The sequence below is a fragment of the Amblyomma maculatum genome, chromosome 11 (assembly GCF_055883805.1).
Source record: "Amblyomma maculatum isolate TAMU_Amacu chromosome 11, ASM5588380v1, whole genome shotgun sequence".
NCBI classification, from domain to species: domain Eukaryota; kingdom Metazoa; phylum Arthropoda; class Arachnida; order Ixodida; family Ixodidae; genus Amblyomma; species Amblyomma maculatum.
In genome coordinates this window covers 32,232,945-32,256,983 of record NC_139354.1, presented here as the reverse complement: position 1 = coordinate 32,256,983, position 24,039 = coordinate 32,232,945, and the positions used below count along the sequence as shown (strand labels likewise).

The window sequence follows — 24,039 nt, the reverse complement described above, 5'->3', positions numbered from 1 at the left end:
AACAAAGAGAGGTGCTGAGTGTAGAGAAGAAGCAGCAGTTATTTTTGGTTGTCACTGGAGCAAGGAACTATAATTAATTACAAATTAAAGGGGCACCTTGCGTGAAACAAGGGAGGGGGGGGGGGGTAGGTACACACCATTTTAAGAGGTGCACAAGAAAATCACTGTAAGGCGGAGTACCTCTCCATAAATATTCAGTAGAAATAAATCATCTACAATATCCTCAACACAACCTGAACCCACTTCTTCAAATGTTCTATACTTATAAAATAAGTAGACCCTCTATGCTTATAAAATATGCGTGAATAAATAAGTATGTGTGTATATATATATATGTCCACACAAGAATCACCAAGGCTAAACGGACCGTTCACAGCTTCTAGAAAGCTGGTGACTGCTTTTAACAAGCTGCAGTTGATCAGCTTAGGATCACAAAGACACATCACAGGTCCAGCGTCAATGCACGGCTGGTTGTGTTTGGCGATGCACTTTGAATACATTGGTAGAAAGGCTCTGGTGTAAGAAAAAAGAAATTCCCAGCCATCTGACCTTGGTTGTCTCAATGACATCCTCCACCTCTGGCTTGAAATCAGTTTTCTTCTGCTCGGTCTGCATTATGCAGCGTACCCAGCCAATAATGGCCGCCAGGGACCGGTCCAGACCGGTGTCCATCTTGATCTCCATCTGCTCCGTCAGTTCCCGCTTCTTCTGTAGGCATACACTGTGCTCTGGCGTCGACCTGATCATTTTAGGACAAAGAAGAGAAACATGCACAACTGGCTTTGCTATCTCGGTGCAGAAAACAATAGCTTAGAGTATTCAGAAATCTTGGCCACTATATGCATGCCCTCACTACAGCATAACATGACCAATGCAATTATCACCATCACAAAGCTTCTTTACGTAGCCAAACTTGCGGGGTGCTTTTTCTGCCTTTGCAAGCCATAATGGTTGCATGTGTGCTCTCAATACTGTGAAAATTTGGTAATAAATTGCTTGCATAGCTTAGCTTTGTTAGTACGCAGAGCATGTATTCGCATAAAAGTGACAATCTACAATAGCGCAATGTAGTATCTCTTAAAAAACAATATCCATGCAGCGCTTCCATCCCAAGAAAGATTAGAACCTGACTACGGTTTTCTGGATAGGCATGGTGCTCTGCTTGATGGCTTAGTAGATAACAGGTCTCAATAAACTACATTTATATAGAGACATGAGGCAAATATTTTAACTTTAGGCATGACAAAGAGGTAGGAAATTTGTCCCACAGTGCTTTTATTAATTTTTAAAGGGACACTGAACAAAACTCCATCCAATTGCTCAATACCGATAAATACCGATTCTCTGGCAGAGACACATTTATTGGTGAGAAAAAAGAATTGAAAAATCTTCCCGCCAGTTCACTTCCGGTGTCCTCACCGCACAGGGCGGGACGGGCTGCCACCTTCATGCTGCCAAGAAAATTAATTTCTGCTTTATTGGCAATGATATGGAAAGAGAGAAAATAGACCCATCAAAAGTCACGTGCACTCACTATATTCACTAAAAGGTGAGTGCCCCCTGGTTCATTGTCCATATGGCTAGAAGCACTGACATATTGATGTGAATATGGTATCATCTAGGGGTGTGCGAATACCGTATTTACTCGAATCTAACACGCCCTCGATTGTAACGCTCACCCGTTTTTCGTGACCCCCACCCCCGAAAAAAAAAAAAACGCTCAGATTGTAACGCGCACCCGTTCTCCGCGAAAAAAGTACCGCACACCTCACGCTTTCATACAGCAATACAACTTTGTCTCGTTTGGAAAAGCAAATATTTAATCTCGGTGCACTAAAAAACACACACAAAAGGAAACGGCTTATCTTGCCAAGATTGTCACTATGCCGGCACAAGGTTCACTCGTCGTCGCTGTCAGACAACTCCTTGTCACTGCTGACGGACCAAGGCATCTCATCCTCGGTGCCGTCCATGGCATTCGATATGCCACATTTTTTAAAGGCCTTGATCACCATGGCAGACGGTATCGTGCACCACGCATCTTTCGCCCATCCAGTGAACTCTTGCAGCGAGGCACGCTTCATTCTGTTGCTGGGAGTGAATTCATGGCAGCCACTCACAAGCCATTCGGTGTACAGCGCCCGAATCCTATCTTTCACTGGCTTGTTCAAGCAAACATCGAGCGGCTGGAGCTGCGATGTCATGCCACCTGGTATCACGACAAGGTCGGTGTTGCACGCAGCGAGCTTGTCCTTGATGCGTTGGTCGAGATGGCACTTGAAAGCGTCGAGCACAAGCATCGCACGCAGGCCCAAACTGCCGCCGGGTCTCTTGCGCCAGACGTTATCAACCCAGTCGGCGACCAAGTCCGTTGTCATCCAACCTTTTTCATTGGCGCGCACAATCACGCCACTCGGAAACACGATTCCTTTCGGGAGCGTCTTGCGCCTGAATATGAGATACGGGGGCAGCTTGTGTCCATCCGCGGTGCAACAAAGCATTGCGGTGACGCGTGTTTTTTCGTGGCCGGAAGACAACACGTGCACTTGCTTCGCCCCCTTCTTTTCAACGGTTGTGGTGGCAGGCATGTCAAAGTACAGCGGTGTCTGATCGGCATTTCCAATCTGGCCGAGGTGGTAGCCGTACTTGCGGCGCAAACTTAGAACGAACCGCTGAAAACTGTGCAGCTTTTCTTCGCACTCTTCAGGCAACTTCTGACATATCCCTGTCCGCCTTCGAAGAGAAAAGCCTTTTCTCTTCATAAAATTAGACAGCCAGCACCTGCTCGCTTTAAAGTCGCTCCGCGTTAGCCCTGTTTGTAGGGCTAGCTGCATCGCCCGGACTTTGAGCAGGTCCGTCGTCACTGGCCGCTGCGCCGCTCGCTGCTCTAGAACATATTCTGCGAGCCGCTCTTCTATTTCGGTGAACCGGCCCTGCTTCGGTCCACTGAAACCTTTTCGTGTAGCCTTGCTGCTGAAAATCTTTTCCTTCTGCTTGCGCCAGTCCCGCACGCATGTTTCCGGAACTCCGAATGCGCGTGATGCGGCCCGATTTCCGTCCGTCTCTGCACACACAATGACTTTCCTTTTAAATGCGGCATCATGATGAACTCGACGAATCTTCGGCACGTCCATACTGGTCGGTCAATCGCAGAAAACGGGTAGGCTAACCAAAGCACATGTACCAAAGCACACGAAGGACGCTACTGCAGCTAGGTATAGACTGCTAGACCAGCTAGTAGGCTCGAAGTGCATACCAGGCGGCCATTTTGAAATGCCGATGGCGATATGATATCGGAGATTTAGGGTCGTACTCGATTCTAACGCGCACCCAATTTTTGGACACGATATATCGGAAAAAAGGTGCGCGTTAGATTCGAGTAAATATATATTCTAAATTCAAAGTATGAATCGAATATGGTTATTAGATTCATGTTCGCATTCGTAAAACTGATATCAGGAACTTTCGAATATTAAAGGAACAGAACACTGGAATTTAGGCCTCGATTTTTTTTCACCGCAGTGGAAAGATTGATGTCTAAAATGTTCGATTCCATAATGATTTTGTTCGCAACGCTGTAAAAAATTTTTATCGGGAATTTTTCAATCAATGCGTGCGCCCGTTTTTATGTAGTCCGATGCTGGTAACCATGAGCAGCGACCGTAATGACGACTGGTGGTCGACAAAAAAGACGTACCGAAAACAAATATAACTTTCACTCGTCAGACAGTAATCAGGCATTTTTTTGTGTAGAGTAACATCCTTTTTAGTTTCATACTCAATGCTATTACGGCACAATAACGCACGCCCTCGTCGACGGAAGTTTTAGTGGGCACTGTCATTGCTTCATTCAGGAAATTGTAAACACTGCGGTGGCATCTAGTGGCAAAACCTGAAAGCATACCTCTCGCGGTGCGAAAGCAGGGGTGGTTTTTATTTAAGGACGCACTGGAGAGAGCGCAAAATATAAATTATGGCAAGCACTCCTAGAAGAAGAAAGAAGAATGTGCAATTACGAAAATCAGAGATATTTTGCTGACATGTAGTCACATGGGGGCTACACTGAAAGTACTAGGGTTTCTCCGCTAGATAGCGCCTATGTTGTTTTTATGCGATTTTCAATGGCAAATTAAAATTGTAAATCCTCTTTTCTTTGATATTGTAGTGCTTGATCTGTACTATATGAGGCAAGATCTTTTTATCTTCACTATAATCTCATGACATATTTTGGCCAGTGTTCTGTCCCTTTAAAAAAATTACCGAATACTACACTGCAAATTTTCGAGTTCACTGCCATTTCAACACACTGCACGCTTCATCTTGATGCTCGACTGCACCCTCAAAAGCGATGGGGGCCTTTTTTGTAAAGAGGGACTTTCCCTCTTGAGAACAGGGCCTTCCTGACAGTGTGTACAAAGCTAAGTACTTGAAGAAAAAATAAGAAAAATCACTCTCACTTCAGTTTCATTTCAAATGCAGACAACCATCGTGCAGGTGTCTATCAGACAAAATTACTGTGAGACACAGTTTTCAGCAGTTTTTTCAGGCCATTAAATAATTCATGCTTTCGATTAACTCAGATATTTTTTCAGGTTCCTTCAAGGCCCAATTAACGATAGTTTACAGTATTCAGCAGCAATTGAACAGCTTCACAGTTTTAAGCAGATCCTTCCGGTGAAAAAAAAAAAAAAAAAAAAAAAGAAAAATAAAGGCAAGCATGCAGAATCCCGCATAAAATTTATGCTGGATTTTTCAGTAGGGTATACACTTCTGTGCAATTGTAGTTAAATTTTATCTGCAAATACCAAGTGAATTCTTCGATACACAAGATGAACAATATTTGCCATTTTGATTTTCCATTTTTCTTTTCACTGACCAGACAATCGATTTGAAATTCAAAAGTATATTTCCCATATGTTATTTGTATTCGAAAATTCCAATAATTGCGCAACTCTAGTATAGTAGAGCGTAGAAATAATCTGTACACACACACACACCTAATCTCTAGCATTCGTGCATACCAAGACGAAAACTAATTTAAATGGTGCTAAGAGCCGCCATTTGGGAGTCATGACACATGGTTTCTAGGACCACAGCTCATAAAACCCAGACGTGGCACCAAACACTGTTCAGTTGTTCCTCTACCTAAACAACGTCTCAAGCTTCCAAAAATGAGGAGACTAAAGTAGCTGCGACGTGATTGGACCAAACCACAGACTTACAACTGCACATTCAGAGTTTAGGTCAATGGCAGTCATTTAAATTTAAGTACACTTAACCAATATACTACTGACAAGACCAAACCATCAGTTCAAACAGAATAACCGCTGGAAGCAAGCGAGCTTGACTTGGAGCGAGTGTACTGTACGTTTCAAGACCTGTTTGGAATTTCAGGTGCACACCATACAGAGCTGTGCATCATTTGTCGGATGCAGCTATTCGCTCAGAGCCAAAAGTTACCGCTCAATGTTCAGGAAACAAAAAATGGCTTCAAACAAAAAATATTCTTAAGTTCAAGTGAGCTCTTTGATGAAACAAGTCGACATGGGATTGGCACATACTAACGCACCCTCCAAACGCGTCACGAAGTCGACTCACAGAAGGAGGGGGGCGACGTTGTTGTTGAACAGCTTCTCGAGCAGCTGGTATATAGAGTTGCACTGTCTGACTGTGTCGAAGAAATAAATCTCGGGCTCACTCTTTGGCTCTGAAACGGGTATCGCTGCAAGCAAAGAAGCATCAACAGCATTACAAGTCTGTAAGGCGCAAGATAGTATGTTGGCATTGTTTGTGAATCACAAACATAAAAAAGTAATCGAAACTGAGTTACAATCACGTTAAAAGCCAAAGAGCTGCTGTTCTTGGCGACCAAATATTTCAGACTCCTCTATGATAATCTGGACCTATGCGATATTTCGGACTACAAACGTAGGGAAGTGGTGGCTGTAGTCATAACTGCCCGCTTCCCTCATGTTCCCTCTTTTAATTTGGTCTGACAAGTCATCACGGGTGGGAAAACAGACTTTGTCCTTGACTTGCGTGGCATACGTATGAGGAAACCTTGAGGGAGCGTATTACTATTTGTGCAGAGCAACAATAAAGGTAGTGTATTGTGGAGCAATAGCGAAAATTGTTCTTTTGTTTACGGAATAATATGTGGGGGTTGTGGAGATGGTGTGATTCGGTTTATAGGGTTTAACACCCTAAAGTGACTTGGGTTATGAACGATGCCATTGTGGAAACGGTGTAGCTAATGTGCAGCGTGCCATGGACACGTGCAGTACGAACAAAGTGGAAGCATGATTCTAACTCAAATATATAAGGCAAGTCAATATTAGTGCTAGTGGCAAAATTACACTGCAAAAGGCAAATATTAATTCAGATTGCAAAAATTAGTTTTTTGTTTCAAGCCAACATTATTCCAGTAAAGTTACTCACTATTTTTTACTTAAGGCCATAATTGTTCGGGACTAATGGATTATCCAGGCTATTTTATTGGTCTCACAGAGTCCGAGACATCTTTCAGTGATTTTTATTAATCACAGCAAAGCATAACTTAGTTCGCTGCTTTTACAAGCTTCCAAAAACAAAAATTGCAGTTTCTGACTAATACTGAACAAAAGAAGAAATGAAGAACAAAAGCACGTATACTTGAATCAGTCCTTATGTTCATTTTTCAGCACAAAATCATGTGCAGGCGTGCAAGAAATATATGTGCACACTCACCTCGAAGGCCAATCTCCAGAGCATAATGAATATGCTCAATGCAAAGGCCATTCAGGAGGATGTCAAAGATCTGTGCCACACTTTTTGGCAATTCTGTAGGTTTTGAGAGCTGTGGAGCAAGCGAAGACAATAGGGTATTGACATGAGCATTCAAATGAACACAGCTCAAAACAGCGAAAAGAACAAACTCCTCATCACAGGCCAGCTTTTCTTTATCCACCCCATTCACTTGCCCACCCTTCACTTAAATCCATTCACCCCATGTACCATTTGCGTCCATTTGCAAAAAAAAAAAGAGAAGCGCAAGGCTAACGGCAAGAAGCCGAAGTTTGAGCATTTACATGAGCGTGCCATTTCAACACTTTTTGGACTGTCCCATAGACGATGGTCTTCGGCATGCAGCCAAACACAAATTTTCGTGTTTTAGAACACGTAGCCCTATACAGCCAAACAGCACGAAAACTAGCACGAAAACTGTAGTTTTGGTTTTCATTTGGTTCACTGTCTTTTCAGTAGGTGGCTAAGTAGGAAACATATTTATTCAAAGTGAGTCGGCCGCATGTGTCAACAAAATTGGTGCCGAGCTTGTATCAGGACGCGCTGCAAACTCCGCACTATTCTCGAGATTCTGCTGCTTCTACTGTTGAATTTTTAAATGACAGCAGTAGCGAAGAGTCTGAAGATAACTTCAAGAGTTCTGATCTCAGCTCGGATGATGAATCAGGCAAACATAAGCCTGGAACATCAACTAGGAGCCCTGGACACGCATACTTTCAACTTTAGCTCGCCCTTGAGTAGTTACGTCTTCTCACTCTGCGTACCAGCTGCTTTATTTCTATTCACTAAGGCGTTCACAACCTATGATAGGGATTCAGCAAAGAGAAAAGCTCAGGCACGTGAGGTGGCTCTTCAAGAACATCAAACAAGTGTAGAGCTTCTTTCAGCAGCATCAAGTGGGGTTTGAGCACTCAGCTTTCACCGTAAAACACCTAAGGTCCTAGAGCAGATTTTAAATTTTGACGCCAAACTAGATTTCCCTCTGCCACCCTCTATGAAACATGTCGCAAAACGTGCCAGCCGTAAACCATAATAAAAGTTAAAAAAATGCAAAGACTGTAACATGTGCAAGGCCAAGAAGGCAGGCTATCAGCAGAAGACCTAGCAGAAACAGGAATGTTTTTATCAATTTAGCAATGTTGTTATGCCATTTTTTTTAAATTTCATGATATGTTAATAAGCTTCACCTAAAGCAAAAGAAATACCACAATGTTTTTTTTACAGCAACTGAGCAACTGAACAACTTTTATTTGGCAGGCAAAACTAAGTAATGGCACTGTATGAGCCCTATTTACCGTAAACCGGACACAGAGTACCATAAAAAACTTGAGCTGGACTGGAAAATGAGCACTAAGTTATGACAAATGCGACTCGTCGATGCCCATTAGGACGGGTTAATACGAGAACACACTCCCTTCCTAGTTCCAAGGAAACGCACTTGCTATCGCTGTCAACCTTGCACGCAATCAAAACATTTGAACGATTGGATTATGTGCCCGTGCTTGCCTTGGCACGACTCAAACACACATGCTCCGTGAGCTCCCCACTTGGCAGTTAGAGAGTCATAAATCTATAGTGCGAGATCTGGTTACGTTTCGATTGTTGATGGGGCAAAAACATGGCCATAAATGGCATGTAAATCACTTAGATGCTTCAGACAGGCTTTTGCAGAAGAAGAAAAGAACGCACCAGCTGGCATCGCTGGAAAGCCAGCTTGCTCTCCTGCAAGAGGTTGATGGCAACCTCTTCAGAGAGGAAGGTCTCCCCGCCAAAGTTCTCGACGGTTGGAGCAATGTTGATGTTGGACCGAGCGCCCAGCTTTGCCTGGAGGTCACGACGGAGATCATGAATTCTACGCAAGACATAAAGAGGCAATGGAGGAAATTTTAGAATTCTAGGTTATTTTACTGATGACACTGGCTGTTAAGAACTATGATATGTTCAACCCAATGCAGGACCAGTGCATTGCCAACATAATTTTACTGATGACACTGGCTGTTAAGAACTATGATATGTTCAACCCAATGCAGGACCAGTGCATTGCCAACATAATACCGATATTGGGCAGATGGTTTGTGCTGCCTGAGAAGGGCCATCTCAAAGGGGCTACGAAAGGTGATGCAGCCAATCATAAACACCAGTAGCTTGTGTTAATCTTACCTGTATCAGTGCCTGGCTCACACGGAGTCGTGCGCAAAAGCAACAAATAAATTTGTGTCATTTTATCCCCACGGCTTCCAGTAGAAACAATGTGAAGCTCAGTGAATTTTCCTTAGAGGTATGAAAACACGGTGAAAAGGGTGCTGGTTAGGAACTATCATGTCACTATTAATGCTGCCGAACACCAGCAAGTTTATTTGCCAGCCCTCCTTTTTCAAAATATTTCCGATAAAGTGCACTTCGCTAATTGTTAATTTTTACATTTGTTCATGTCCTTTTCCATTTTCCATAGTTGACTGCTTAAAAAGGGCACCATAACTGTGAACAGTAGACGCTCATTCATACCATGTCTGTTTTGTTCCCTTTATATCTTCCCGAAAAAGTCTTGCTTGCACAATTTGATGCAATATTAACAGAAAAATATAGTTGTGAGAATAGAGTCAAGTTCACGGCCAGCTGTTCACTGCATCATGGTTAGGGTTAGACATACTGGCATGCCGTGTGATGATGCACTTTTTTTTAGACCAACAAGTGCGCAGTGACCACACGGCAGCAGCTTTTAGTGGCCATAACTGCAGACTTAACAAGTGGGCTTTTGCCATGTGTTTTCACCAGTGCGGATCAACTAGGAATTCCTCAATTCTGAACGTTAAGAAAATCCGCAAAACGCGGTTTCACTATCCAAACTACCCAATAACAGTTCGAAAAGGTAGTGGAAATCTAATCGAACAATAAATACTATTCGAAATATGCCCTTAATAAAAATGTCACGGTGTCTGGTGATTGGCAATGTTTTAAACATGCGACAAAAATGAAGGCGGCTCAATTAACCCTGACTCGAACATTCTCGTCGCCAATGCACTGGCTGTAAACTGTATGGTGTGGTCGGCGAAACGAGTCTTCTTGGTGTCTTCTGAATTTTCTTACTTATTTGACCAGCTCCTTCTTCTCCTCCCTCTTCTCTCATTCCAATCTTCTTCTTCTTTCCTTCTTCTGTGGGTCGAAGCAACTAGTTGCCGTGGTTACAGTGCATGCGCAGTAGTGACTAGCGACGTTTACCTGAAATGTGCCACTGACTAGCCTAGTGTAGCTTTTGCTACAAAAAAAAAATAAAGAGACCTGCTTGCCAAGGCACTTTACAGGCACAGGAAGGAAAAACATACTGCACGCAACTGTCCAGCCAACGTAAGAGTGAAATTTGAGAAGAGAGGACAAAAGTGAGAGCATGCAAGAGAGTGACGTCAAGGGGCCTCAAGTCTGCAATATTTAGAGTACCCTCTGCCTGCTACTGTGACCGCGCCTGAAGCAATAGCTGCGACCATGCTGATAAATACGGCTGGCTACACAAACTCAGTCGGCTCCACCATCCACTGAGCCATGACACCCGAGCTTAGGTGACCACTCTCGGGAGCATTTAAATAAGCTGCCGTCTTGTGCGTGATGTCACCGAAGAGTGCATCAACTGCTGGCAAAAGCAGCCGGATCTTCTGTTTGTGTGCAGTGGTAATGAAAAAGTTCTCCACGGAGGACTACCATCACCTTGGCATCAGCTATGCTAGAGATATACACTCACCCTCCGAACTGGAACTGCCGCTTGTGGTGGTTCTTGGAATCGTAGTAGCGGTTCAGCACGCTGCTGCACTTGTCCCTCAGGTAGTGCGTCTCGATGGACAGGTATGGGTCCAGGTGCTTGGAGAAGATCTGCCGAGTCAGCTTCTTGAGGAAAGCTGGGTCACTGCCCATCTTGAATTTGGACAGGTCGGAGGAAAGCTGCATGGTCCTGGGGCGAAAACAGCACTGCTGCAACAAGCTCGCAAGGTGACACCCGATGCACTGCAAACAGGTTGCATAATAAGAATCGCCTGGCTTATCAACAGTGGCCTGAATTAACCGGTGATGTCGGATGCAACTTGATAATGCAGCAGCAGATGCTTCTCAGAGGAGGCTTTCCAGTCAATGGCGTTCATTGGTTCACATGCCGTACTAGTTAATACCCTAGTATAAAATTCCAGATGAATTGCATAATGAATTGTATGTGGATATGAGAAATTAGGTGAAATGACATAACAATCAGCTCATGAGACTGGCTGAAGGGGCTCATTATAGAAGGGTATTTTACACTGAATCCTTGAGTTGTATTCGATTAGAGTGTACATCAAGCACTGCACGACACAGCTGATTAAAAAAACTGATCATATGTAAATAAATAAAAGAAGATTAAGCTGCTACAGCACAAAAATGCCATGGCCTGCAACAGTTTATGCCACATCTGCTCACAGAAGTCAGCAAACCTTGGGCGAAAAAGCTAATCATGGTAGGATAACCGAGCCAAACATTAGGCATGCTTTGTCTCGAAGTTGCTCGACCTTCATTTCACAAATAAATTGCAGGATACATCGAGGGTGCAAAATACAAGGGAGGTTTGTATAAACTTTGAACTTATGCCACACAAAGCAAAACACAGAGATAACAAAAAGGGATGAGCACTGATATTCGACACACAAGCTGGATCAACTCACAGCCTTTCACATTCAAAGAGTTTTCAGCAAACGTAAGTGAGAAAGAAAGTGGTAGCACATACTTTGAGTAAAGCTCATACAGAGTCCTCAAATACTTCTCCGGATCGCTGCGGTCGCTCAAGTTTGATTGGATGTACTCCTATACCGGAAAAAAAAAAAAAGAAAGAAAACAGCGAGAACATATGCTTGCACTTCACTGGCTTCATAGATTGCATGCACATGGACACACTTATGAAAAGGCACAAGGTTTTCACACACTAGTAAGTGCAGCCAGTGCTCAGTGACAACTCGAAATTACAGCAGTCGTACGTCTTGTCCCGGAGATGGAAATTTATTACTATCTTGCTGCCATTTATTTAGGGCGCTCATTAGCTGATCACTTCCATAAGATGACTGTTTGAGCACAGGCCCACTTGCACAGCTTCCCTCATGCTTCATATCTTAACACAAACACAGGCTTTCCAGCAAGAAAAAAATGTCCATAAGAAAAACAGTCTGGAGCGAGCCACACACGGGGACCACTAACCTGCAGCTTCCCACTGTAGATGTTCGACACAAACTTGCCCATCACTTGTTCCGGGTTCATAAAGACCTCTTCGATCACCTGCTCGCTGCGCTCACAGAGTGGCAGAATGTCGGCAAACATGTCCTTCTTCATGAATGCACCCTGTAATAACAAGAGCACCCCTGGTGGTGATGGGTGGGGGCCCTCCCAAGAGAAATGCAAAACTACAAGCACATCTTGAGGCCCTTACCATTTGACTCTCGTCAATGAACGTGTCAATACAGTTGGAATAGCCCTGCGGGAAGAAGACAAAAAAAAATGCAGGCACACTTAACACTGCACAGTAACTTTGTTCATAACACTGAATTCTTTCAGTGTTTTTCCCATATGGGTACTGTGGCTGAATTCCGTCTCGCGGGGTTTTTGCCATACGCGCACTGCGCTGAGGGCGCGTTCAAAATTTCGCATCCTTCTGAAGAGGCGCACTAGGTGCTGCCATCTTCTAGAATGTATAAGAAGTATTTAAAACTTTCAATGCTACCAATCGCTGTTTTGCGCTCTGTTTGGGGCGGTGCAGCACTCATGGTTTCAGTTTATCGCACAATCACAACAGGCGTGTGCAATTTGATCTCTTATCTCTGCTGGGACACTAGTGGAAGCCCATGAAGACCTTCTAGGGCTTACAATAAGTGTTGAAAGTCTGTTTACACTACAATTTTGTAGCAAAAAAGAAAAGAAACTGATTGTGAGCTTCGGTACTATGTGTGGTTTGCGGTGACGCACCCTTGCAGTTTCGCTTTCTCCGTGCAATCGGCACAGAAATGTGGAAGTTGATCTCTTTGTTGGGACGCCAGTGGAGGACAGTGAAGGCCAATTTTTATCTTTGTTGGTGCTATCTCAGCTTATTAACACTCATGGGGTGTCACTGCTCTCTAATTTAGTTTCATTGATGCTATGACTGTAATTGTCTCAGTATATATTTTTAGCTTATTTTTCCTAACTTTCACAATATTTTTGTTTAAAATTAGCAACAAAAAATTTGATACAGGGGGTAAATCTTTTTTGAAAATGTTCAGCACTCATAGTTAAAGCAGAAAGTCGGGCTGGCTGGAGATATTTAGAATAGCAATGTTACTTTCAAAGTCTCTCTATGATGAACATACTGTAACTGTGCTTGGCCATGTCAGCCTTCAACAGAAATGAGGAGGACCCTTGTGTGACAGAACATGCCCTATGTCAACGAAAGTAGACCCCCAGTGACACCTTACCCTGAAGTGTGACAGGACGGCCGCCACCTGCCTCATGGTGTCCTTGTCACCCTCGTGGTGTGCCCGAACAAATTCGGCAATCAGGGCTTTTTCAATCTCGTTGTACTTCTGGGCAATCCTCATGCGGGCCTTCTCGAACCTGGACGGCAAGTCACAACAGTCACAAACTGCCACTAAATGGAAACCAATGAGTGGCAGATTAGAATGTTGGCGCATCCCAAAACAAAAGCTGATGAAAGATGGCATGCGTCAAGGGGAAAGTATTTTTAATGATCGAACCGATTACAAAACTACCTGTGCAATGGCTCACTCACTAATCATCACTAAACTAATTGTCAAAAAGCTCACCAACACAAATTATACACAGAATTTCTTGTCTTCTTTCTTTAAATGCTTGTTTTCCCCCACCTTTGAGAAGGAGGTCTTCTCACTCCTTCACCTCCTACTATCGCACTACATTTCTTCTACAGCTCGTTTTGTTTTTTCCCTACTGCCTAAGCATCACAAACCCACCCTATATCTTAGCAAATGCTGTTAACAAAACCGAACACACTAAGACAACACCCCAGTTGACGAAGCAACTAGATATTTCAGCAGCACTACAGGCAACAAAACAAAAACTCTGATGAAAAATCTATGCGTCTTAGTAGTATGCTTTCAACTACACTGTCAACAAAGAAAACGGAACGAGCTTAAAGACCTTGCAGAAAAGCTCAAGAAAGGATGCAAATACAGAAATCGTTGATAGCAAACAAGATCTGTATCAACTGCATCTTCTGTGCCTCTATCATCTTAGTACTCTTCTACAACTGACTTGCAGCCTGACTTCCCAGCTTGCCAAACTTAACTTATTGGTTCACTTAAATATGAAAAGGTTCACTGTACAGCAAAGATTTCCCAACTGAATAAGAAACAAAACATTCTTTGGAAAAATCCAGAACAGTGTAAAGCCCAAAGTGAACTGCATACTTTCCGTAAGGCAATTCTTGAGCTATCAGATGAAGTTTCTGAATGATGTCCGCCGCTTCATGAAGCTGCAACAGAAAAACAGCAGAGTTCATGTGGCAATTCTTTGCGCAACCTTTGCAAGATCCTAATGGATCATTTAATACAGACCTAGCTGCTACATATAACTGTGCTCTCATCAACTGCCATGCCAAAACATCTACTAACACTTTGGCACAGTCACTGGCCAGAGACTTCTACTAAAAACAGCACCTTCAACCTATGTACATGTTGCAGCCAGAACTTTTTAATATTAACTGTTGCAAAACATGCATGCATGCATGCATACAACCCAAGTCAACCACACATTTGGCCAGAAGTTCGGACTTGGCATTCCATAGAGTTACACCAGAAGCAACATATGCCATCAACAAAGTGGAAGCCAAGTCACACTTCACTAATCACTTCTTCACTAATTCATTGAAATAAATAAAGTAACTACCGTAAAAACCCGCGTATAATACGAGTTTTTTTTCCAACTTTCAGCGTTCCAAATTTCCGCCTCGTATTATTTGCGGATCCCAACCAAAATGTCAAAGTTTTGCGAGAAGTTTTGGTTTCGTTGCCGCGTGGCTACGGCTTGGCTTTGTTATCGATGTGCGGCTACGGCTTGGCTTCGTTGCCCTAACGTGGCCGCACCCCGCAGTGGCCACGACGTCGAGGTGTCGTCTCTTCGTTGTTGGGTCGTCGAGTGCGCACAGCATCAGCGCATGTGCTCTCGTGCAAACCACGGTTCGCGAAAAAGTGCACGCTTTTTTCTTTAAGTGAACGAGCAAGATGCCAGGGTCTCGGAAACAGTACTCGGCTGCTTTTAAGAGAAAGGTGATTTTAGTTGCTGAAAACATCGGCAACAGTGCGGCCGGGAGGCAGTTTGGCGTCACCGAGGGAAGCATTCGCGGATGGCGACGACAGAAAGAAGCCCTTTTCGCGTGCAAGGGAATGCGAAGAAGCTTTCGCGGGCCAAAGAATGGCGCATTCCCGGAAATTGAACTCGCTCTGACGGAGTTCGTACGAGAACAGCGAGCATCGCATCTAGCTGTGAGCGTAGAGCTTATGCAGGCAAAAGCTAGGGAGCTTGCAAGGGAAAAGGGAATTCCGAGCTCCGCCTTCAAAGCAAGCAAGCACTGGATACATCGCTATATGTGCCGTGCTGGATTCTCGCTACGCCGGCGAACCTCGATTTCACAAAAGCTGCCCGAATCCTTCGAAGAGCTGCTGGTGGCTTTTCAGCGCCACGTGATTTCTTTGCGAAAGACCAAAAACTTTCAGCTGGGGCAAATAGGCAATGCTGACCAGACGCCGGTTTACCTGGACATGCCATCGCCCCTCACCGTCCATAAGAAGGGCTCTAAACAAGTTTGTATCCGGTCTACTGGAAACGAGAAGACGCGGGTTAGAGTCATGCTATCGTGCACGGCAGACGGCCGCAAGCTCCCGCCCTATGTCATCTTCAAGCGCAAGACAATGCCGAAAGGTGAGGAGCTGCCGAAGAATGTCATCGTGAGATGCCATGAAAAAGGTTGGATGAACGAGGATCTTGTCCTCGACTGGGTGAAGTCAGTGTGGTGCAAACGGCCCGGTGCACTGTTGTCCTTTCCATCCATCCTCGTGCTGGACGCGTTTTGTTGCCATTTGGCCGACTCGGTGAAGAGGCTGCTAAGCGACTGCCGCACAGAACTTGTTGTGATTCCGGGTGGGATGACCTCACTACTTCAGCCTCTCGACGTTTGTGTCAACAAACCCTTCAAGGACGCAGTCAAGCGATGCTACGCGGAATGGATGCGGTCAGGTGAGCCTGCAGTGACGCCGGCCGGGCGGCTGAAGCGAGCATCGCCAGCCACGCTGTGCAAATGGATTGTGGACGCGTGGGCAAGCATCCCAGAGGAGCTTGTGCGCCGTTCGTTTAAGAAGTGCGGCATCTCAAACGCCCTCGATGGAACAGAAGATGAGTACCTGTGGGATGATTTGTCCGACAAAGAAATTTCCGAGGAAAGCGCTGCTGAAGATGAAAGTGATTGAAGTGCGAGGTCCGATTTCAATAAATGTCTTGTTTTTTTCTCTCTCGTATTATATGCGGTAAAAACTTTTTTTTCCATTTCGCGTCTCCAGAATTTCACCTCGTATTATATTCGGGTTCGTATTATACGCGGGTTTTTACGGTACATAAGATACACTATGGCTCTGTCTATGTCGATAAACCAAGCTAAACCAAACATTGCTCTCGAAAATCTTTAGCTTAACCAGAGTTAAACCACAGCCATTTTTGTTTGCTTGTTCTACGTCTGCATGCTGGCCTGTGTGGTTGACTTGGGTTGTTGTGGGCATAACTCCCAGTGACACCGCTCTTCCACAGCTTGGACGAATGAGGAGTCCTTGTCTTTGTTGATGTCCCTGGTCATAAGAACTAACTCCTTTTCGTTGCGCCCAGGGATACCACTTCCAAGGCAGTCTGATCGTTTGCCTGTGGAGCGAGCGAACGCGATTGAGCAGCATTCACCTAGCGCATCGCTATATATATACACAGCCACCCCTGCGGAGCCGCCGTAGAGCGAGCGCAAGAGCGAGCGAACGTCATCGCGTTGCTATGGCAATGATGTTGCCATGGCGACGGCGCGCCAGCTGTGGCCGAGCGGCGCGTGGCACAATGGAGCACGGAGCACAGGCTATGCTGAAGAACGGTTCTCCCTAGCGTAGTATTGCTCTCGCAATAAAAGGGTAGTGGCTATCAGTCAAAATTATGTGGAGGTAATGCGACGGCTTTTCTTTTAGCATTAGTTTCTTCCTCCATGGAATTTCTAGGGTTATCACAATGAAGATGCTTTTCTGAAGGTAATGACAACAAATGGCAAGAGCTTTTGTTGAAGATTTTTATAGGCCATGACTTTGCTAACTGCTCCGAAGTGGCTAATGTGACTAGTCACTCTTTGAAACTGAGTTCTGCAACAAGTGCAGTAAAACATACCTACATCAAATTTGAATATTGAAAATTATTGCCTACACCAAACAGAGATAACTCTGTATAAAATCCTGAGTAAAAGTAGACTGAAGTTGTGTAGCATATTCAACTCCATTTTTGCCGATCATCTGATTTTTGAATGGCATGCCATTGTCCTACACAATGGCGCTCTTCCATCACATTCTGCATATGGAGGCAGATAAGCTGCACAGCACCATGAAATCACATGACGAGTTGAGTGTGGGGTGTGATTGAAAGGTCTAAGGGTAGCGGTCCGTCTCTCGTACTCATTTTGCAACCCTAACCTAACCTTTTTAAGGCATAGCGGTGACCGTTGGCTAATGTGCTTTACTCCCTTCGCTGCCAAAGGCATAATGTACACCCCCTGCATCTTAATTTCAATAAGTGATTATTCCCTTCAAAGTTTACTGGAAGCAAGATTAGACATTTTATGACAGGCAGGGGATAGTCTGAAAGCAGTGTCGTCGACAAGTTCAGTGCAAAGCGCATCAGGACTCGTAACGCCTAGCCCGTGCCACACTCTTAGCATGCATGAGGGCAGTATTTGGCTGCAAAATGCACTTCGCTAGCACGGGTACATTGTATCCTTATTTCTAGGTTGAATAAGCTGATTACTCACATTTTTTCATCATAATGAATCACAACTATATCAAACTACTTTGTGATGCCCCACAAGTTCGATATATGCAGGTTCGACAATATGGTGAAAGAGCTCCAAGTGCTACAAAACCAAGCCCTATTCCCCCAACACCCTCCAATCAACCTCCCGCTTTCTGTTTGGACCTTGTTTGGATCTTGGAAGATGCCTGTGGATGAGACATGCTCTGGCCTCAGAAACTCTGCAAAGTGCTTCATCAGCTTCTGCGCCTCCACCGCACGTGACCGCGGAGTGTTGACGCTCTCCAGCAGGTCTCCCAGGTGGACCACCTTCATCGCCACATAGCCAATCTGAGAATCCAGCTCCTTGTAAGTGGCGTACGATGCCTGCGACAGAAAGAAGGAAACACGGTCAGAGACTGAGGAATGGTGCTCTCATAGGCACCCTCATCTACTCAAAGTGAAAGCTTACGATAGCGTTCACACTAATGTAGGCACTTTGTTCCAGTTTAACAGACAGCTCAAACTTATGGAACTGGTTTTTCTTTTCACTCCTTTCCTAACTTACCATGTGGGTCCGTATAAGCACACAACTGAAGCGGCTTCTCAAAAGGCGCTCAAACAGCTTTTAATAAAATCTCTCCAATTTCATTGATAGTTCCAGGACACCGTCCAAAAAAACTCAGCCAACATTAATTTTATTCCGATCATGGAAAGTAAATAGTTTAATGCGAGAGTATTACTATCTTCGTCATGCAAAAATCTGCCCGGTGCTCTCTTTGTTCTTGCAGTTCTTGTAGTTGGCGTTGTCAACACTCAATGGCACCCATAAAATGGTGGTGAGTGGGTCAGCTGAAAACTAAAACTAATTAATTAAATAATTCGATAAAATAATTGGTCGGCAGTGCCACAGGAAAAGTTCAAGCCCAAGCCTTCTGCATGTGCCAGGTGGCGTGCAACAGTGCAACACATAGGTCACGAACAGTTGTTGGTTCAAGTGTGTTAGAGGGGCAACAAGTGCACATATTGTTCTACATATATAACTTACTATCATGTGTTTGGAGTGCATACTAATGATACTAATTTGCTCCACAGCAACAAGGTCCAAATATCGCTGGTCCAGTGAGCAACAAACACGCAAACACATTGTAAAAAAGAACTTTAATCAATTTTAATGAGCAGAGGTGCAGTAGTAAGTAATGAAAAGGTGGGTTAAAGAGAGCAGGCTAAAAGGGAAGACTATTCTTTGTCAAGTCAATTTCATGCTTACAATATCGAAAGGTAATCCTAAAGCACTCCTTTAAAATCTACAGTAAACCCTAAGCATATATATACATGCAGCCCCCTCCTTCCTTAATTTACCTTCATATTACTTGTATACTGCAGCTCTAAAATTTCCACTAAAGCCTCAGAGAGCAAACAAGCACAGAAAGCCCGACTGCTGGTCAAAGTTGGCTTCTGATAGCAAATATGACTTATGCGGCATCAAAATAATTCAGTAAACCTAGCAATGACTGATACAAAAAGCAGCTTATTTTGAACTGCCTTTTGTTTTCCCTGCTTTGGGCACACCAAACAGTACCGAGCGAGCTTACTTTGTTTTTGTCCTGGAGCTCGGTGACCTTCTGACAGTGGCGTGCCTCCTCTTCACGACATATCATCTCCAGGCGCTCGCACTTCTTCTGGGTCATTTCAAAGAGGACCTGCAAATCCCGAATGCCCTGCTTGAATGCCTCCTGCAGCACCGCAGGGTCAAAGGTCTCAGGGTCCATGTTGCCTCCAAGGCTGCGCCATGCAAGACGCTCCACAAAGTCCTCGGGACTAAACGACTCCTGGAAAACAATGCCACAAGTAAAGTGTGTTATGTACACATGCGAGAAAGAGATACCAGTTTGAAAATATGCAGTCATGTTATACTGGCAATTCGAAGCTTTAGGGGGTCCTATATGAGGCTCTATATGGGGGTTATAAAGGTATTGTGGGTAATTGCTCCCCATTTGCTTTTTCATTGAACAGTGCACAGAAGGGACTGAAAAATGAAATGTTCAGTTCGGCCCATTTGGCTGAAAGAGGCAAGCGAACCAAAGTGGCAACGGTAAGAAATTTGCACATCAACAGTAAGACAATCCATTTGCCTTTGCACACTTGGTATTTGACAGATTCTGAAAGATGCTGCAAACTGTGGGGTTAGTTGCATGCATAACAACGATGATATCCAGCAACATTCAGTGTGACAGAGTAAAGACACAGCGACATGGCATGAGACAGATGAGACCATGCCACTTGATGCTACGCACATTTTGCATCATTTATAATAGAAGAAACAATAACCACAAGCCATAAGGTAGATTGCTTGTTTTTCCTCTAATTTCTTGTTGATCAACACCCCACAACTGGCACACTGCCCAATACTTTCCTTGGTTTCACTGGGCATTGGCTTTTTTCATATATATGCTATAATGTGCCCCTTGTTTCCCCAGAGTTGTCAGCCCAATTATTTGACTAGACACTCAGAGGTGGCTGCGAGGAGGTATAAAGCAAGAACTTGGTATGGGTGCAGCAAGAGTCCGCACCAACAGGCCGCTGCTGTTCATGCCTTTCCAACTCTGCTCTCTCGAATCGACTTTCCCGTGCAGCCACCCCTGAAGAATTACTGACACCTAATTTTTGCCTTGTGTATTTTGTTCTTCAGAATGATACGTTAGACAATGGTATAGATGGAACACCTTAGAACATTCACCTGAAACCACTAAATGACCTTTGATAATGTTTTTTTTTTATGCTGTTTTGGTTTCACCTATCAAACAATGGCTCTGACGTATAAGTGGTGTTTAGGTCATGTGAGACATGAAAAAAACATCAGTATTGCTGCTGATACATCATTCGTTGTCATTTCAGCTCTTGAAGCAGGCTGTCTTGACTATTGTAGTGAAATAAAAATTATGCATCAGTAATTATGTAGCAGGTTTTTTCGTGTCTTATGAAACCTAAACATCAACTACACTTGTGACAAAACAGTGTGTAGCAAAGGGACAAGACACAAGCGTTTGTGTACTGCCCGTTTGCTACGTGCTGTTTTGTAACAAATGAATAACCAACTTGCCCAAGCTGCTGTCCTGGCTAATCAACTGCACGTCAAAGCCGTCATTTGGTCCAAGAAATTGAAACCAAAACAGCCTCAAGGAGAAATCAAATTATAAGTTATTTAGTGGTTGTAGGCAATGCCATATAATGATCAGCACAAAAAACGCACCTAAATTAAGCATCTGTAATCCTTCAACCAAGTAAGTGCCAAGAGCTCAGCCTTGCATACATGCATTTCACTCCTATTGAGCCAAGCACCGTTCCTGTCAATCGGTCGTCTTCCTACATATTTTGCTCGCGACATTGGAAGTTAAAAATGTTAGTCAGAGCAATATAAAGTCACCACAAAAGCAAGCACTACCTCTACGCTGTTCTGAATTGACAGCACCAAGAAAAGTAACACAGTGTTAGTTCAGATGAATTAGTTTTCCCTGAACTGACAAGTGTAGTGGAGCAACGTAGCGGACACCAAAACTGCTTCAATTTCACATTCTTGGCTGCCCCTCAAAATCTCCGGACTGACTGTAGCAAGGTTACAGCAAGCTCTGGGTCTGTTTTGCTTTTCATTTTATATTACATGCTGGACAAGGATGGGGCCACTTAACCATAACCAACGTGACCTGCCAGTCATATTGAAATGAAATGACTATTAACCTGAACTTAAAATGGAGGACATATGGAAGTTGGCCTGCATCGACAGGGCGCCTTGTTCGAATTTCAGAGACCACTCATATCAGCTAATTTCACAAGTAACATGTGTGCAATGATACTAATTTTTGGTGCAGATCCCAGACACATCATGAATTGTAAAATGGTGGCAACCCATTCATGTCAGTAAGGACACCACAAGTTTGGACTGGCTAGTGGGAAAATATTGAAACTCAATGTTCTCGTCAATAAATGCTTTTTTGCAGCGAGGCACATGTCAGCATAACCAGAAAGAGCCAAACAAATCCATATTTACTTAGAACAATTACTAGATGAGGTTTTCCACAGTCTCATTTTAAGTATGAGGCCAAAACTACAGTGCAAAAAAATGGCTAGAAATCAGGCTAAGTACATCGTAGAGCATAAGGAAAAGCAAAATGAGAGACATAACTTGTAGAAGATGAAGCGAAACAAATGACAGTGCACAGAAGAAGGGACAACAGGACATGCGCTATTTGCAACTTCTATACCATGCACTAACTTGCCCTGCAATGCATTCTATTGACAAGTGCAGAAATGGAGCGAGAAAAAAAGCAGTGTGGTTAAGAGAGGTGATGGTACTGACTTAGGATTAGACACAAGATACAGAGATAGACAGGGCAAATTATGCGCATAATCAACAAACTGCAGTGTCAGCATGGGTACCAAGAGAAGGGAAACGTGATGTGTTGCAACCAAAGGAGGCTACGAGACCGTGCAGGTTGCTGGAACATCACGGCCGCAGCTGAGACAAATAAGGGCCCGTATTCAGAGTTTGTGCCAATTTCAGAAGTGTTATTTTTGCCATTTTTGTCCTGATCTAATTATTTAAATATCATAACCAGAAGTAGCAGTATGCAAACTGGCATTTGGTTCCGGTGTTTCCGCCAATCAGGCGACCCAAATTGGGGGCAAAAACGATGCTTCTGAAATGGAAACAAACTCGGAATACAGACCCCAAAATAATTGGGGCATTTGGGAAGAGGCTTCTTAAAATAAACTGCAGCTGCACGGCTTACCGGAGGAACCTGCAAGAATAGTTGAAAGAGCAGGCACTACCAGTTCTGCGCCATGGCCAAAACCTATAACCCGATGTTGACTGAAGTGTGATGGGAACTGACAGAAGTGTGATGGGAAATGAGATTATCAGATGAAAGATGCCCCTTTGTGAAAGTGTCTGAAAGTAAAGACCTCGATGATGAAAATGTCAGACAAAATTTCTAGTGCTTCAGAGGCTACAAGGCAGGTTGCAGAACAGTGATGTAGCATGCATTGATGGCTTGAAACATTGGAAGGCTGTGAACTTAGGCTAAGTGATCACCTATGTCTACGAATGTGCCAAATTTTTGCAATTCCAGAATGATGTTTAACCCCCATCAAGAGCAATTCACCCCACTTGTGGACAGCAAAGCGGAACAGAAATGCTTTCAAGGTGTCATAAAGGTATTGTACGGTGACACAGCGTTGAACTAAAAGCAAAGCTCGATCTTTCCTCGCTTTTTGAGAAAGTAAAGCTATGTTGAGGACGCTGCGCCACCACGGCCTTTGACTTGCACAAACTACGCTGCTGACGTTCGTGACGAAAGCGAGAAAGCTACAGCACAATAAAATTCTGGAGCATGTCCTTACCAGTCTAACATTAGCGCAGTGGAGGCAAATAGTGTAGGCATCCTGAAGCTCATAGGTAAGACAACTGTTGATGGCAGTAATAACCTGAATTCACCACGAAGGATCGTAGGACAGTACTTCAAGCGGCCGCATGACGACGGTCGATCGGGAAATTCTAGAATGCACTCTGGAAGGCTATCTTAATATTTTCACCAGATCAGGTTTTGAATTACAACACAAACGATACCAACACCGTCCATCCAAGCGACCTAGTTACATTCTACGTTTGTGGATCTAGAAGAGCAAAAGCGAAAGTAAGTTGTTTCAAAGTTCCGACCTAGATATACCATTTCAACTCATATACTGCCTTAGTAAGTTTCGTTTTCACTGCTCAGATAACAATAACAATGCATTCTGTCAGAACGCAATTACACCGACCACACACGACTTTGTCCTAATACCGCAACAAACGAAAAGTTCTGCCACGAAGTCCCGCTCACCTGTTCAAGCTCGGGCAAAAAGTGCGACATGCTGCCTCCAGTGCCGCTGTCTCTGACATCCGGAAACAGCGACGCAAAGCAAGTTGATACCACGAGAAAACCAAGAAGACACACCCCTCAGCACACACGACAACAGCAAATAGTCGCCGCCTGCCCCTGCCACGGCGAGCACCGGCAAGCCACGGAGGGACACGGCTCACGGCTGATCTGAACAATCCAGGCTGATGCAAGCTGCGTGCTACTGTCACTGTGGTGTGGTAACCAGCGCCAGTTGGGGGCTAGCCGGCTAGTATTGCTAGTAGCGTTGTTTTGGTGCACGTTTGGTGCACGGCATACTGGCTGCGTA

General features: G+C 44.2%; 1 protein-coding gene across 1 annotated transcript in view; it reads right to left on the bottom strand.

The window, feature by feature from the left end:
- Positions 1 to 23,916, bottom strand: part of Sec10 (Exocyst complex component Sec10) — a 28,603-nt gene extending 4,687 nt beyond the window's left edge. Inside the window, exons 1-13 of the mRNA XM_084583722.1 lie at positions 23,694 to 23,916; positions 19,410 to 19,646; positions 18,001 to 18,201; positions 14,205 to 14,269; positions 13,236 to 13,374; positions 12,218 to 12,262; positions 11,989 to 12,129; positions 11,525 to 11,601; positions 10,517 to 10,723; positions 8,473 to 8,635; positions 6,727 to 6,835; positions 5,599 to 5,722; positions 550 to 739 (exon numbers count right to left, since the gene is read on the bottom strand). Coding sequence (XP_084439848.1) covers positions 550 to 739; positions 5,599 to 5,722; positions 6,727 to 6,835; positions 8,473 to 8,635; positions 10,517 to 10,723; positions 11,525 to 11,601; positions 11,989 to 12,129; positions 12,218 to 12,262; positions 13,236 to 13,374; positions 14,205 to 14,269; positions 18,001 to 18,201; positions 19,410 to 19,646; positions 23,694 to 23,723 — 1,728 coding nt within the window. The 5' untranslated portion in view covers positions 23,724 to 23,916. The remainder of the gene's footprint in view (positions 1 to 549; positions 740 to 5,598; positions 5,723 to 6,726; positions 6,836 to 8,472; positions 8,636 to 10,516; positions 10,724 to 11,524; positions 11,602 to 11,988; positions 12,130 to 12,217; positions 12,263 to 13,235; positions 13,375 to 14,204; positions 14,270 to 18,000; positions 18,202 to 19,409; positions 19,647 to 23,693) is intronic.
- Positions 23,917 to 24,039: the final 123 nt, after the last annotated feature.